Source organism: Carica papaya, chromosome 3 (genome assembly GCF_054855325.1).
Source record: "Carica papaya isolate Zhongbai chromosome 3, ASM5485532v1, whole genome shotgun sequence".
NCBI lineage: Eukaryota > Viridiplantae > Streptophyta > Magnoliopsida > Brassicales > Caricaceae > Carica > Carica papaya.
The window spans coordinates 21,228,274-21,240,277 of NC_142311.1; the positions used below are offsets into that span (position 1 = coordinate 21,228,274).

At 32.0% G+C, this 12,004-nt stretch overlaps 2 protein-coding genes across 2 annotated transcripts; one reads left to right on the forward strand and one right to left on the reverse strand.

The window, feature by feature from the left end:
- Nucleotides 1-243: 243 nt before the first annotated feature.
- LOC148266831 (beta-galactosidase-like) lies at nt 244-4,057 on the reverse strand (the record flags this gene model as incomplete). The annotated part of the gene is made up of 11 exons (XM_088216067.1): nt 244-545; nt 726-1,002; nt 1,116-1,327; nt 1,427-1,543; nt 1,881-1,997; nt 2,093-2,193; nt 2,297-2,391; nt 2,996-3,348; nt 3,452-3,570; nt 3,709-3,793; nt 3,902-4,057. Coding segments are annotated over 11 exons (1,743 nt in total), but the record flags the coding sequence as incomplete, so codon positions are not given.
- Nucleotides 4,058-6,396: 2,339 nt separating this feature from the next.
- LOC110818497 (beta-galactosidase-like) lies at nt 6,397-11,463 on the forward strand. Its single transcript, XM_022047397.2, has 18 exons — nt 6,397-6,601; nt 6,731-6,826; nt 6,925-7,037; nt 7,126-7,192; nt 7,397-7,489; nt 7,595-7,738; nt 7,834-7,922; nt 8,054-8,159; nt 8,330-8,417; nt 8,499-8,617; nt 8,713-9,062; nt 9,483-9,574; nt 9,674-9,771; nt 9,852-9,971; nt 10,073-10,189; nt 10,321-10,532; nt 10,647-10,923; nt 11,165-11,463. Exons 1-18 carry the CDS (start codon nt 6,440-6,442, stop codon nt 11,273-11,275), a joined length of 2,454 nt encoding a protein of 817 aa, XP_021903089.2. The 5' UTR covers nt 6,397-6,439; the 3' UTR covers nt 11,276-11,463.
- Nucleotides 11,464-12,004: the final 541 nt, after the last annotated feature.

The following is a 12,004-nucleotide window of genomic DNA, read 5'->3' on the forward strand; positions in this document are numbered from 1 at the left end:
CAAATTAATTACTCATTGCTAACAATTTCATATAAAACTTCTAAGAGTTAGTAGTTTTGACTAAGACATTATTGTACCATTCCTTGGGCTCAAGTCATTAAAAGTTAATATCAGCCTATGTTTTTTATATTCAATCTTAATAACGTAATATCTATCTTGATTGTACCTTTAACATGGATTTTAATCTTATTCTTTTGAGAATTTATGATTTTTTGAGTTTAAAAGATTTTGCATTAGCACGTGTGACACAAAAATTTTATGCATCAATGGATGCTGTGGATATATACCAAAAATAAGTTATTGTTACATATATCAGACAATGGAGAGATTTCTTTATGTTACCTAAAAGCTGATTTTTCTTTGTGTTACCTAAAAGGTGAAAGGAATACAGAGAATTGAGTCCTTATTGCAAACAAACTAAGTCCAACCTTGGATCATGAACAAACAGCTTGTACTGCTAGCCTGTTGGGGATGATGTTCTTGGAGCCATCTCCAAATATTTTTTCCGATACAAAAATTGAACATTTTTCTTTACCAACACATTCCTGCAAGATCATAAAGTTCTTCCTGTAAATTGTACAATCTAGTTCATATATTAGAGTTCAACTATATATCTATTGCTAGATAGTGTTATAGCTTTAAAAGTAGCATAACTTAAAATGAATAAACATAAAGTATACTTATACGATGAATGTATTAAAGAACAAGCAAAAGAATAAAAGTACCTTTTGCACAATGGATATGGTATTGGCAACATTTGAAGAGCCCTCACGGAATGAACCGCATGATCCCTGCAGATCTCCAAAGCTAGCAAATTGGACTCCGCTGATTTTTAGGCCTCCTTGGCATGACAATTCCAACACGCTCTCTTCGTATGCATTACCGCAAATTGTTCCTATTGTTATTGTTTGGAGAGACACATTTGAAGGGTTTCCCCCAAATTCCTCAAACAAAATCAATGTATTTGTTTGATCATTAAGGAATGATCTCGGAACATGATACCTAATATATAAGATTATCATTCTTTTTAAAGTGTAACTATGCCTTTTATCAAAGTATTGTATCATCATACTTAAATGGCTTAACAAATTAATATAAGAGGGAAATTAATATACCATCTTTGGGAAGGATTGCCACAGTTAGACTCACATTTGGCTACTGCATAAGTTCCTCGGTAATTGCAGGTGGCACTGCAACCTCTGGGATTAGCTGTCTGTGTTACCCAAAATCTCCCAAGGCTGTTTCCGTTCACCCAAGCTTGTCCCTTCCCCATACCTTGCAAATCCAATACCATGGGATCTATCGCTTTGGATACTTTAAATGTGGTCTGTTACAAGGCAAGAGTCAATCTCTTAGTATATTATATATATATATATATATATATATATATATGCATACATACATATCATTCAAGGAATATAAATACCTTATACCATGTCATGGGTCTGTTAATAGGGAGCTTTCCTGAGGTCTTCCAGGCATTACCAATCCCTTTTTCTGAGCTTGGATCAAACATCCTTTTCTCTTCTCCATCCAGGCCAACCTTTCAACACAATAATACTTTTAAATGGCACACTTCAATCATGTGTTTACCAAATTTTAAACATCAAACCCTCTAATCTCTACTTGTCAAAAATTACTTTTGAATTTTTTAATTTCATATATTAATTATATTCATATGTAATCATATGTAACCTCTACTGGAAAAATCAAAGTTTAAAAAATAGTAATGAAGCTTTATTTACAACGTTTAAAAAAGATAAAATTATTTTTAAAATCGTAACATATTTTTATCAATTATTTTAATATTATTTTCATTTTCAACAACTTCAATATCCTATTCTAGAGCCTAAATCTTCTATAGTTCTAAAATCAATTACCTTATAATTCCATGTGTTGGATGATAAATCTAACAGAGTAACGTTTTTGGAGTCCTCCAATTTCACCGGCCCTCCACGAATGCCATTAGGTTCCATCTCGAAAAACGAGCCATAATTCTGTCCATTTTCTACTTCAACTCAGATTACAAGCTCAACATAAATATATGTATATATACATACAGTTCACATAGTGGAGAAAGAGATATATATACCCTTAGGCCAACTGTGACACTAAGTAAACTTATAACATTTCTTCCATGTTTCAAGGAAACAGGTTTCTGGAATTGAAAACCTTTTTCTCCTATCTCATAACCTGTTCTCATTTGTGCCAAAGTTTAGAATTAAGAAAGAAAGATGTTAGTTAGTAACCTTATTTATGCTGAACTGATATTATATTATTGGAGAAATGTAATTACCGATTGAGATTTTATTGACATATGCATGAAGGATTTCTCCTGAAGAATTCACATAAAGACTTGCATTCTTCAATTCTGGTTTATTGACGACAGCACTATCTCAAGCAAAAAAATTATAGAAGTGAATAAAGCAAGATGGGTGCTCTAGTATGCGTGACTCTGGACATTCATTTTAATGTCAAATTTAGGTATCATATATTTGTAATCAATAATAACTCTATACGGGATCCAATATAACATCTCAATGAAATCATTTTAATGTCAAATTTAGGTATCATATACTTGTAATCAATAATAAACTCTATACGGGATCCAATATAACATCTCAATGAAATCATTTTAATGTCAAATTTAGGTATCATATACTTGTAATCAATAATAAACTCTATACAGGATCCAATATAATATCTTAATGAAATCATCAAGTTCATACATAGTTTAATACCATTTTTAATTAATTTAATAACTTTCTAACCCACAACCGGCTCATAGAAACACTAGGTTGCCTGTTACTTTGGTACTATTTATAATACATTAAATCCAAGTATTGTGAATTGAACAACTTTCAAACCTAAAAAAAATATGTTCCAGTTGAGGATCATAAAAGGTGCTACCTTTCTCACTATAAGTAAATTCTCCTAATTCAGAATAAGTTTATGGTATAACAGGATAAAAAATTTTTAGATGAAAAAAAATTACCTTGTAATGTACCATAAGTAGTCACTAGCATCAGAAGACGCTTGTTTTTGGTCAAGAAGCTGTGAAGCATTGAATCTACCTATGCCATTAAGCATGTTGTCCATGGCCTCGGGCGCCCATGTCCAAAAGAACGAAGGAACTAATGGCTTCTTTATCATGAGAGAAGTCTGGACGTTGACCTTGGCAGTATTAAAAACTTCTTTATTGCAACCATTAAGAATGCTTACAGACCAAGCTGGAACAAAATAGCTATTCCCATCCTTTTTCAAGTCAATATTAGCATCATTTGTTGTATTCAAATTGCTCAAGTAGCAGAATCTCTCGCCAGTTGCATTGTTGGTAAATGTGGTTAGCTGAAATTCAGAAAATCCATATTCCCATATCATCACTTAATTCTAAATAAATTTTTTTTGTTAATTTTATGCATTTTCTTTAAAATTTTTTATTGCTAATTACTTCGACTCCATTGCCCAAATCTTTTGTTGTTGCTGCCCCATTAGTGATGATCTTCTCTCCCAACTTAATAGCTGCATGTAGTTGTTTGAGATGTCCCCACTTTGGTTGTCTTGGATTGCCTTTACCAAAATTTTTTTAAAGAAAAATAATGACTGGTTAGAGTTACATAATGTAATCGAGGATTATATATATCAAACTTTTTTTGTTTGGTAAATTTGTTAAATTTATCAATTAAAAAATAGAGAAATTAAAAATACCATATTCATCAATTGGAGCATCATAGTCATAAGATGTTGTAATTGAGAGGCCTGATGTTCTACCAAAGTTGGTCCCTCCATGATACTGAAATTTGAATTGGGTACGAAAAAATATAAAAAATAAATTATCTTTAGAATAAAAAATGAACGAATTGATCAATATTCATAAATTCAACTATGAGAACAATCTAACCATATAATAATTCTGCAAGGTTCCACCCCTTTGGAAAAATCGTGCAACAGCAAATGCTATGTCCTCTGCACTTCTATGGCGGTCCTTGTCCCCCCATTTCTTGTACCTATAGGCCACATGATATGATTGGGCAGGAGGTGATCTCTTCCGTTGATTTAAAATTCGAACGAGAGTCAGTTTGGACCGTCAGATCTATTTAGGCAGGAAGCTTTCCCAATCGTTGATAAACTTTTAGGTGGGAAGGAATCTTAGTCGGGAGCGATTGGCAATCATCCAATCACACCCTTAGGTGGGAAGATTCCCTAGTCGTCTGATTGGGCGGGAAGTCACCACGGTCGTCCGATCATTCCTACCATGCAAAGTGCCATGCATACCCCCTATTTGCGTTTTTATCACAAGGTGCACGTGAAATGGCAGATTAGATACATCATGCTTTGACGTGTCCCATTTTTAAAAAAAATTTCAATTGGGCCCCATAATTTTAAGCCCCTTTTCATTTTGGTCCCTAGTGCATTTTAAAAAATGGGAAAGGCTCTCAAACGTCAGGTTTTCTTGCATTTGAATCCCTAAATCCCTAATTTATTAATTTTTGGGTTTAAATTTAAGTTTTAGCTTTTTCTCGAGTTTATTTATCGGTGTTTTTACATAAACCAAATCAGATTTCTTAAAAGTAAATTTTTTATTTGCATACTGATTCACAAAATAATTTGTATTTATTAATTCCAATGTTTTCAAATTTTAATCCTCCCCCTTTTTTTCTTTCCTAAATTTTCTTTCAAATGGTCCTGCAAGAATCTTAGTCTGCAGGGTATTACAGTTGGCTTTTGTCTTCATTGATAGCATCATCTTAAGTGTTATTTCTTTTATATACTTGACCACAATCATGACCGTGCCATCTACTTCTTTCTCATTCCTTTTGCCTTCTACCATCATTCAAGTAAACCTTTGATTTGAGATTTTGCTCTCAAGACATTTCTCTTTATTTGTTTATAATATTTCATATATCTTGTGAGCCAATTATGCTTTCATGCGAACACACCAACTCTCAATAATTTTTTTTGTAAGATAAAAGAATTAGAATGCGAATAGATTATTGTTAACCATCTCTCTAAAATTTTATAAAATTAAAGAACTAAATTCTGATATTATTTTGTTGAAAAAAATTTAAGATATAAACTATCTCAAAATAATATTTTATTGAAAATGAAAGAAAGAATAAGAAAAAACTAATAGAAAGAAAGAATAAAAAAAAAACTAATAGAAAGACTCAAGTTTTCATTTATGGTTCTTGCAAAAAAATATGTACATGGGTTTATATGAACACCAACACAACTCTTAAAATTCTAAATATATGAATCATAATTAACTGTAATTCATGAATCATAACTATCTAGGAAAATTTAAAAAACTCATATTGAAGTTTAATTCATAAACTATAACCACCCACCAAAATCGAAAAACACATTTATAAACTTAACTCCTTATAAGATAAAGAGTTTTCTTAATTTGCATATTATTATTTTTAACAAAGTATTCCTCCAAATGATATTTTTTCCTATTGATGGCTTAGGATTGTCAATAAAGAGTAATATCATTGATCTCCTTCTTTGGAAACATCAATATTCTTTCCCATTGTTTTAGCTTTCTTCAAGATTTTCCTATACCCCTCCTGGTGAAAAGTTGACCATGATTCTCTCACCCTTTCTCTGTCGCACTCTCTCTCCATCAGAAGTGAAACATGATAAAATACTACTTATTTAGTATTTGAGACATTTTTTTTAGCTTTGTTTGAGGTTTGGTTAGGTCCTTAGGTGTTTATTATCTTCTTCATAAATGTGCAGTGTTTTGACATATATGATTCAGTCCAAATCTTTTTATAAGGTTAAGTACTCTAGTAATAAGGTTAATGCAAATTATGAGCTCAAACAATTATAACAATCCTAGTTTTAGAAAACAAGTCTGTGTATCGTTATCTCTTCGAGGAATTATAAAGATCCTTTAGTGAGTTAAATTATACATAAAATGCCAAGAGAATTTGGTTTAACAACAATGCCATTGACTGTATATGCTATATATAATACATATATATATCCTCAGCAGATATCTTCTCTCTTGTCAGCTCCATAATTCTTTATCATAACAGCAAATTATTTCTAACTAAAATGTTGGTGAGAAAATTATGTGAAACTGCCATTTTTTAAGATAATAAAGTTCTAATTTGAATTTATTCACTAATAAAAGACTACCATATATATCCTTAACATATCAGTTGTATATATATATATGCGCTATATATATCCTTAACATATTCGTTGTCTCTCCAGCTAGCTCCGCAATTCATTACCATAACACACAGATTAATTGGATTTGCCATATTTTTCATGAAAAGAAAACATCCTTTGAATTTATCCACTAATAAAAGAATAACCTCAATTGGAATTGACAGCTAATGAGTGGCTATTGTATTATATATATGTGTGGTGCTCTATGTGCATTTTAAAATCTGAATATCAGTGCGATATTCATGCATTAATCAAAATGTCTAGGTTTTTTATTGTTCTTCTTGCAATAAGTTTCTCTTTCCTGTGCTCATCTTCATCAGCTATACAAATTGACTATGATGCTAATGCAGTTATCATCGATGGCCAACGTCGAATTATTTTGTCTGGTGCAATCCATTATCCTCGCAGCACCCCGCAGGTACCATATAACCATACTTCAATTATTGTTCTGAAATCTTTCATAAAGAAAATAAATCGACCAACAAACTGATAAATAAATAAGGCAATCGAGAATGATATCAACATTATTCAAATATGTTTTATGCAGATGTGGCCTGATCTAATACAAAAGGCGAAAAATGGTGGCCTTGATGCTATTGAAACATATATTTTTTGGAATGTACATGAACCTCGACGACGAGAGGTCTGAATTTTTATCTTATATATGTATGTAGATTTTGTAGTGGTTGAGATGAGGAAAACCTGTAACTGATGTATTTATTACTTGGAAATTTTATGTAGTATGATTTCACCGGAAATTTGGATTTCGTGAAGTTCTTTCAACTAATTCAACAGGCTGGTCTCTACGGTATTATCCGAATTGGTCCTTATGCTTGTGCCGAATGGACTTACGGGTAAAGTTCTTCTGAGTCATAGGAAAAAATAAGAGGATATGAAAAGCTATAAAGTTAATTTCTTTTCTTCTTTTCTTATAATTGACAGAGGATTTCCAGTTTGGTTACACAACATTCCAGGAATCGAGTTCAGGACAAACAATGAAATATACAAGGTCCTAATCCTAATCCTAATCCTATTTAATATACACTTAGGATATAATATCAAATTGATAAGTATGAGAACCCATATTAGTTTAAATAACTATTGGATAACTCTTTCTAATATTATATGCTTTTGGGTTTTATGTTTCCTTTACTTTGTATTACATTTTTTTCAATTACTTTTAACGTTCCTTAATTACTTCATTTACTTACAGAACGAGATGCAAATTTTCACCACCAAGATAGTGAACCTTTGCAAAGAGGCCAAGCTATTTGCTTCACAAGGAGGACCCATAATTCTTGCACAGGTTTCTCCCATTTCACCCTTATAGTTTTCTTCTTTCTTAAAGAAAATTGTCCCATAGTTGCATATATATGTATATATATATTTATGTCTGTGTATATATGGACAGATTGAGAATGAATATGGCAATATCATGGGACCTTATGGAGGGGCAGGAGTTGCATACATGAACTGGTGTGCAGAAATGGCTATAGCTCAGAACATTGGCGTACCTTGGATCATGTGCCAACAGGATAATGCTCCACGGTCTGTGGTATGGATTCTTTGTTCATCAAATATTTTCACTTACCTAAACTGAAATTAAACATATAACATATATATAAATAACTCCTCCCTATGTTTTCATAGATCAATACTTGTAATGGCTATTACTGCGACTCCTTTAACCCTAACAATCCCAAGAGTCCCAAAATGTGGACAGAAAATTGGATTGGATGGTGAGCTTTCCTCTTCTTAATTTCTCTTTATCTCTATCACTTTGGGTATTTCATCTTTTTTCTTTCTTTCATTTATTTTTCTGCCATGCAAATTCACTGAGCTTGAGTGGCAATGGATGAAATATATACAGGTTTAAGAAATGGGGTGAAAGGGATCCTCATAGAACTGCAGAAGACACAGCATTTGCCGTTGCGCGATTCTTCCAAAGGGGCGGCGTTCTGCAGAATTATTATATGGTTAGATTTACCAATCGAATTTTAACAAGTCACCTGATTTTCAAGATTAAATTATAACAAGAAAAATTTTAAAACTAAATTACAAGATAACCCATTAGAACTTGATATTTTTTTCCAATGACAATATTGTTTGTTGGTTAACTATCTTTTCTTTCCGTATAAAATTTCAGTATCATGGAGGAACCAACTTTGGACTCACAGCAGGAGGTCCATTAATCACAACATCTTATGATTATGATGCTCCACTTGATGAATATGGTAATTAATCAACGAAATATTAAAATTATCATTTCCTATCGGATCAAGGTCGAAATTAAAAATACTCCAATATGGTTGTAGGCAATCTGAATCAGCCGAAATGGGGACATCTCAAACAACTTCATGCAGCCCTAAAATTGGGAGAGAAGATTATCACAAATGGTGTACAAACAACCAAGAACCTAGGCAATGGAGTCGATGTAATTAAACAAAATATTGCAAAAATAGTAAATTTATTGTCTAATACGATAACTCAATGTGATATATTGATTGTTGTTGTTGTTATAATTATCAGCTTACTACTTATACCAACAATGCAACTGGAGAGAGATTCTGCTACTTGAGCAATATAGATGGAAGCAAAGATGCAAATATTGATTTGCAACAAGAAGGAAAATACTTTGTGCCTGCTTGGTCTGTTAGCATTCTCGAAGGTTGTAACAAAGAAATTTATAATACTGCTAAGGTAAACGTTCAGACGTCGATAATGGTAAAAAAGCCATTGACAGCAACAGCCTCGTGGTCATGGACACCAGAGATCATGAAAGATACCCTTCATGGAAAGGGAAACTTCACTGCCTCAAAGCTTCTTGATCAAAAACAAGCATCTTCTGAGTCAAGCGACTACTTATGGTATACGACAAGGTACGATAATTTATTAATCTGCTACTCTTGTAGGATAGTTTTCGAAAAGAAAAATACATTACTTCTATATCCACAAAAAAATGCATTCAAACTTTTTTGTGAAAAAGAAATAGTGGTTGGCACTAAAATTTTTTTAAGAGTGAAATTTCTTTCTATATGGAATTCAAAGAGTTTTTCTTACAATAATAAATAATAAAGCATTAGAATATTTTGAATTAACTATATAACTTGAAAAGCTAATTTCTTATAGAATGTAATATATTTTTATAAAATAGAAGTTTTTATAAAAATAATAAATAATTTCTATTGAAACTGAAATATTTTGTTTACTTAGTTCAAAATTTAATTAGATATTTTGTATGTATAGTTTTTTAGAAAAATACACATGATTCATCTTTTATTTTCCTCTACTTGACACAGTTTTAACATCAACGCTAAGACAAAGAATGCAATTCTATATGTCAATTCATCTGGAGAAGTCCTTCATGCATATGTCAACAAGAAGTTAATAGGTAATTATATTTTAGTATATGATTTTTTAAAAAAAAATTATGCCATAATTTTTTATTCTAGTAACTCCTTTTAAAAAAATTAATTCTGTGATGAAATAGGTGATCAAATGGGGAATACCTTCCAATTCCAAAAACCTATCTCTCTTAAACATCCGAAGAATACTATTACCTTGCTTAGCGTCACAGTTGGACTGCAGGTGTGTGATATGTCTTACCTTAATTTACATTAGTATAAACATGTATGGATTTCATCTTATTTTCACTATAAAATTTACAGAACTACGGCTCTTTCTTCGATGTGCAACCGAATGGCATTAGTGGAGGCCCGGTTAAATTGATTGATGCCAAAACTAATGCTACCTTGTTAGATTTATCATCAAATCTATGGACTTATAAGGTAACTAAATTTCGTTGGAATTCCTCCAAAGAATATCAAAAGTTATGATCTTTTAAACTTATGATTGATATATTTCATCTTTTAAATTTGTTGACTTAAAGATCGGGTTAAACGGAGAAGCAAAAAGACTCTTTGATCCAAACTCAAAAAAAGCTAAAGGCCATGCTTGGTTTACCACAAAACAGGTCCCTAAAGGGAGACCCATGACTTGGTATAAGGTAAAAGTTTTAACTCCACACTAGGTAAGAGTATTATTATTTTAATACTCTTATCCCGTGTTAGAAAAAATTGGCATCATTGAGCTCCAAATTTTTTTCCTAACTCAAGATTAAACTCTATTCTTGTATAGACAAGCTTCAAGGTACCTCAAGACACAGATCCTGTAGTAGTGGATTTGCAAGGAATGGGCAAGGGACATGCGTGGGTGAATGGTAATAGCCTTGGTCGATTTTGGCTTACGCAAATAGCTGATCTGAATGGTTGTAGTGCCACATGTGATTACCGAGGAGGTTATTCAGCAAACAAATGTGTGTCAAATTGTGGAAATCCTTCTCAGAGATGGTATTTACATATATATACATTTTTTTCATTAATGTATCCTCTAGTAAGTTATACATTTTGAAAAAAATTAGTAAGAAAATAACATTATATGACGATAGCCCTTGATTGTACTAGGTACCATGTCCCAAGATCATTCCTCAATAATGGAGATAACACATTGGTTTTGTTTGAAGAATTTGGTGGAGATCCTTCAAATGTCTCTTTCCAAACAATAACAGTTGGAACCGTTTGTGGTAATGCATATGAAGGGAGCACATTAGAATTATCATGCCAAGGAGGCTCAAAGATTATGGGAATTGAATTCGCTAGCTTCGGAGACCACCATGAATTATGTGGTTCCTTTTCAAAGGGCTCTTCTGAGGCAATTAATACCTTGTCCATTGTGCAGAAGGTAAAATATGTGGAATGTGTATTGAGTTTATGGACGTTCATAATTGATTGGATCAAAGAATCATACCTGATCAGTTTTTTTTTAAAAAAATACAATATGGTTCAATTTTTCGTTTACAATTAGATGATCAAAAAATTTTTTATCATCTCTGATTCTGGACCAATGAACATTACTTTTTTAGTTTATATATATATATACACACACATTGATTGATATTTTCAAAAATTAAATCTTCTTATAGGTATGTGTTGGAAAAGGAATTTGCTCGATTGAGGTATCCGATAAAACATTTGGAGGAAACAACGCAACAAGCTCCGACAGGAGACTAGCTGTGCAAGCTGTTTGCTCGTGAGTTGGCTAGGAACACATAACAATGTTGCAATAAGTCTTAACTCAGCGAAATGATCTATTGAAAGAACAAGTGCATGTAAAAAATAATAGTCCCCATCACGTGAGATATGATGGGGTTATTAGCTAACAATTTATTATAGTATGTAAATCATTTTTTCAATTTTTAATGAATTCTCATTCATTTTATCATTTACTACTTCATATGAATTTTATTCATGAATGAAATTTTTCTATTTTTATATGCAATAATAAACAATATTAAGATCACAAGATCATATTAATAAGACCCACTTCATTTAGTCCAATAATTTATGGTTGCTCCATATATATGTCGCTAATGAGTTATTCTTTAAACTCTTTGCTATATGAAGGGCAAACTTTTTCAATGGACTTCATTTCCCAACTTGCTCTCTGTTGGTGCTTTTTAGATACTCGTGTTTATTGGGCAATCTTGTCTATTTGATTGTCAGCCAAATTAATATTGTGGCTACTTAGATACTTATATTTTAGAATCAACATTTATTGTAAGATTTCATATACTTAGAGTTTTGTTGCATAGACGAGCTCTTAAAGAAACAATGAAAATGTTGAATGCTTGGCCTATGCTACCTCATTCATTCTAGTGTCATATGCTCATTAAAAGCATCTACTAGGACTTTAACAAACCCAAGGTTTTCCTCCAGGTCAGCTCAAAGCAGAATTTAGCCATCAAGTGAGCAATGCGAGTTAT

What these genes read in the sequence shown, in the direction of transcription:
- LOC110818497 (XM_022047397.2), top strand. Translation starts at nt 6,440, where the DNA reads ATGTCTAGGTTTTTTATTGTTCTTCTTGCAATAAGTTTCTCTTTCCTG. An exon ending in ATCCTCGCAGCACCCCGCAG is followed by an intron (nt 6,602 to 6,730) that starts GTACCATATAAC and finishes TGTTTTATGCAG; the next exon opens with ATGTGGCCTGATCTAATACA. An exon ending in ATGAACCTCGACGACGAGAG is followed by an intron (nt 6,827 to 6,924) that starts GTCTGAATTTTT and finishes AATTTTATGTAG; the next exon opens with TATGATTTCACCGGAAATTT.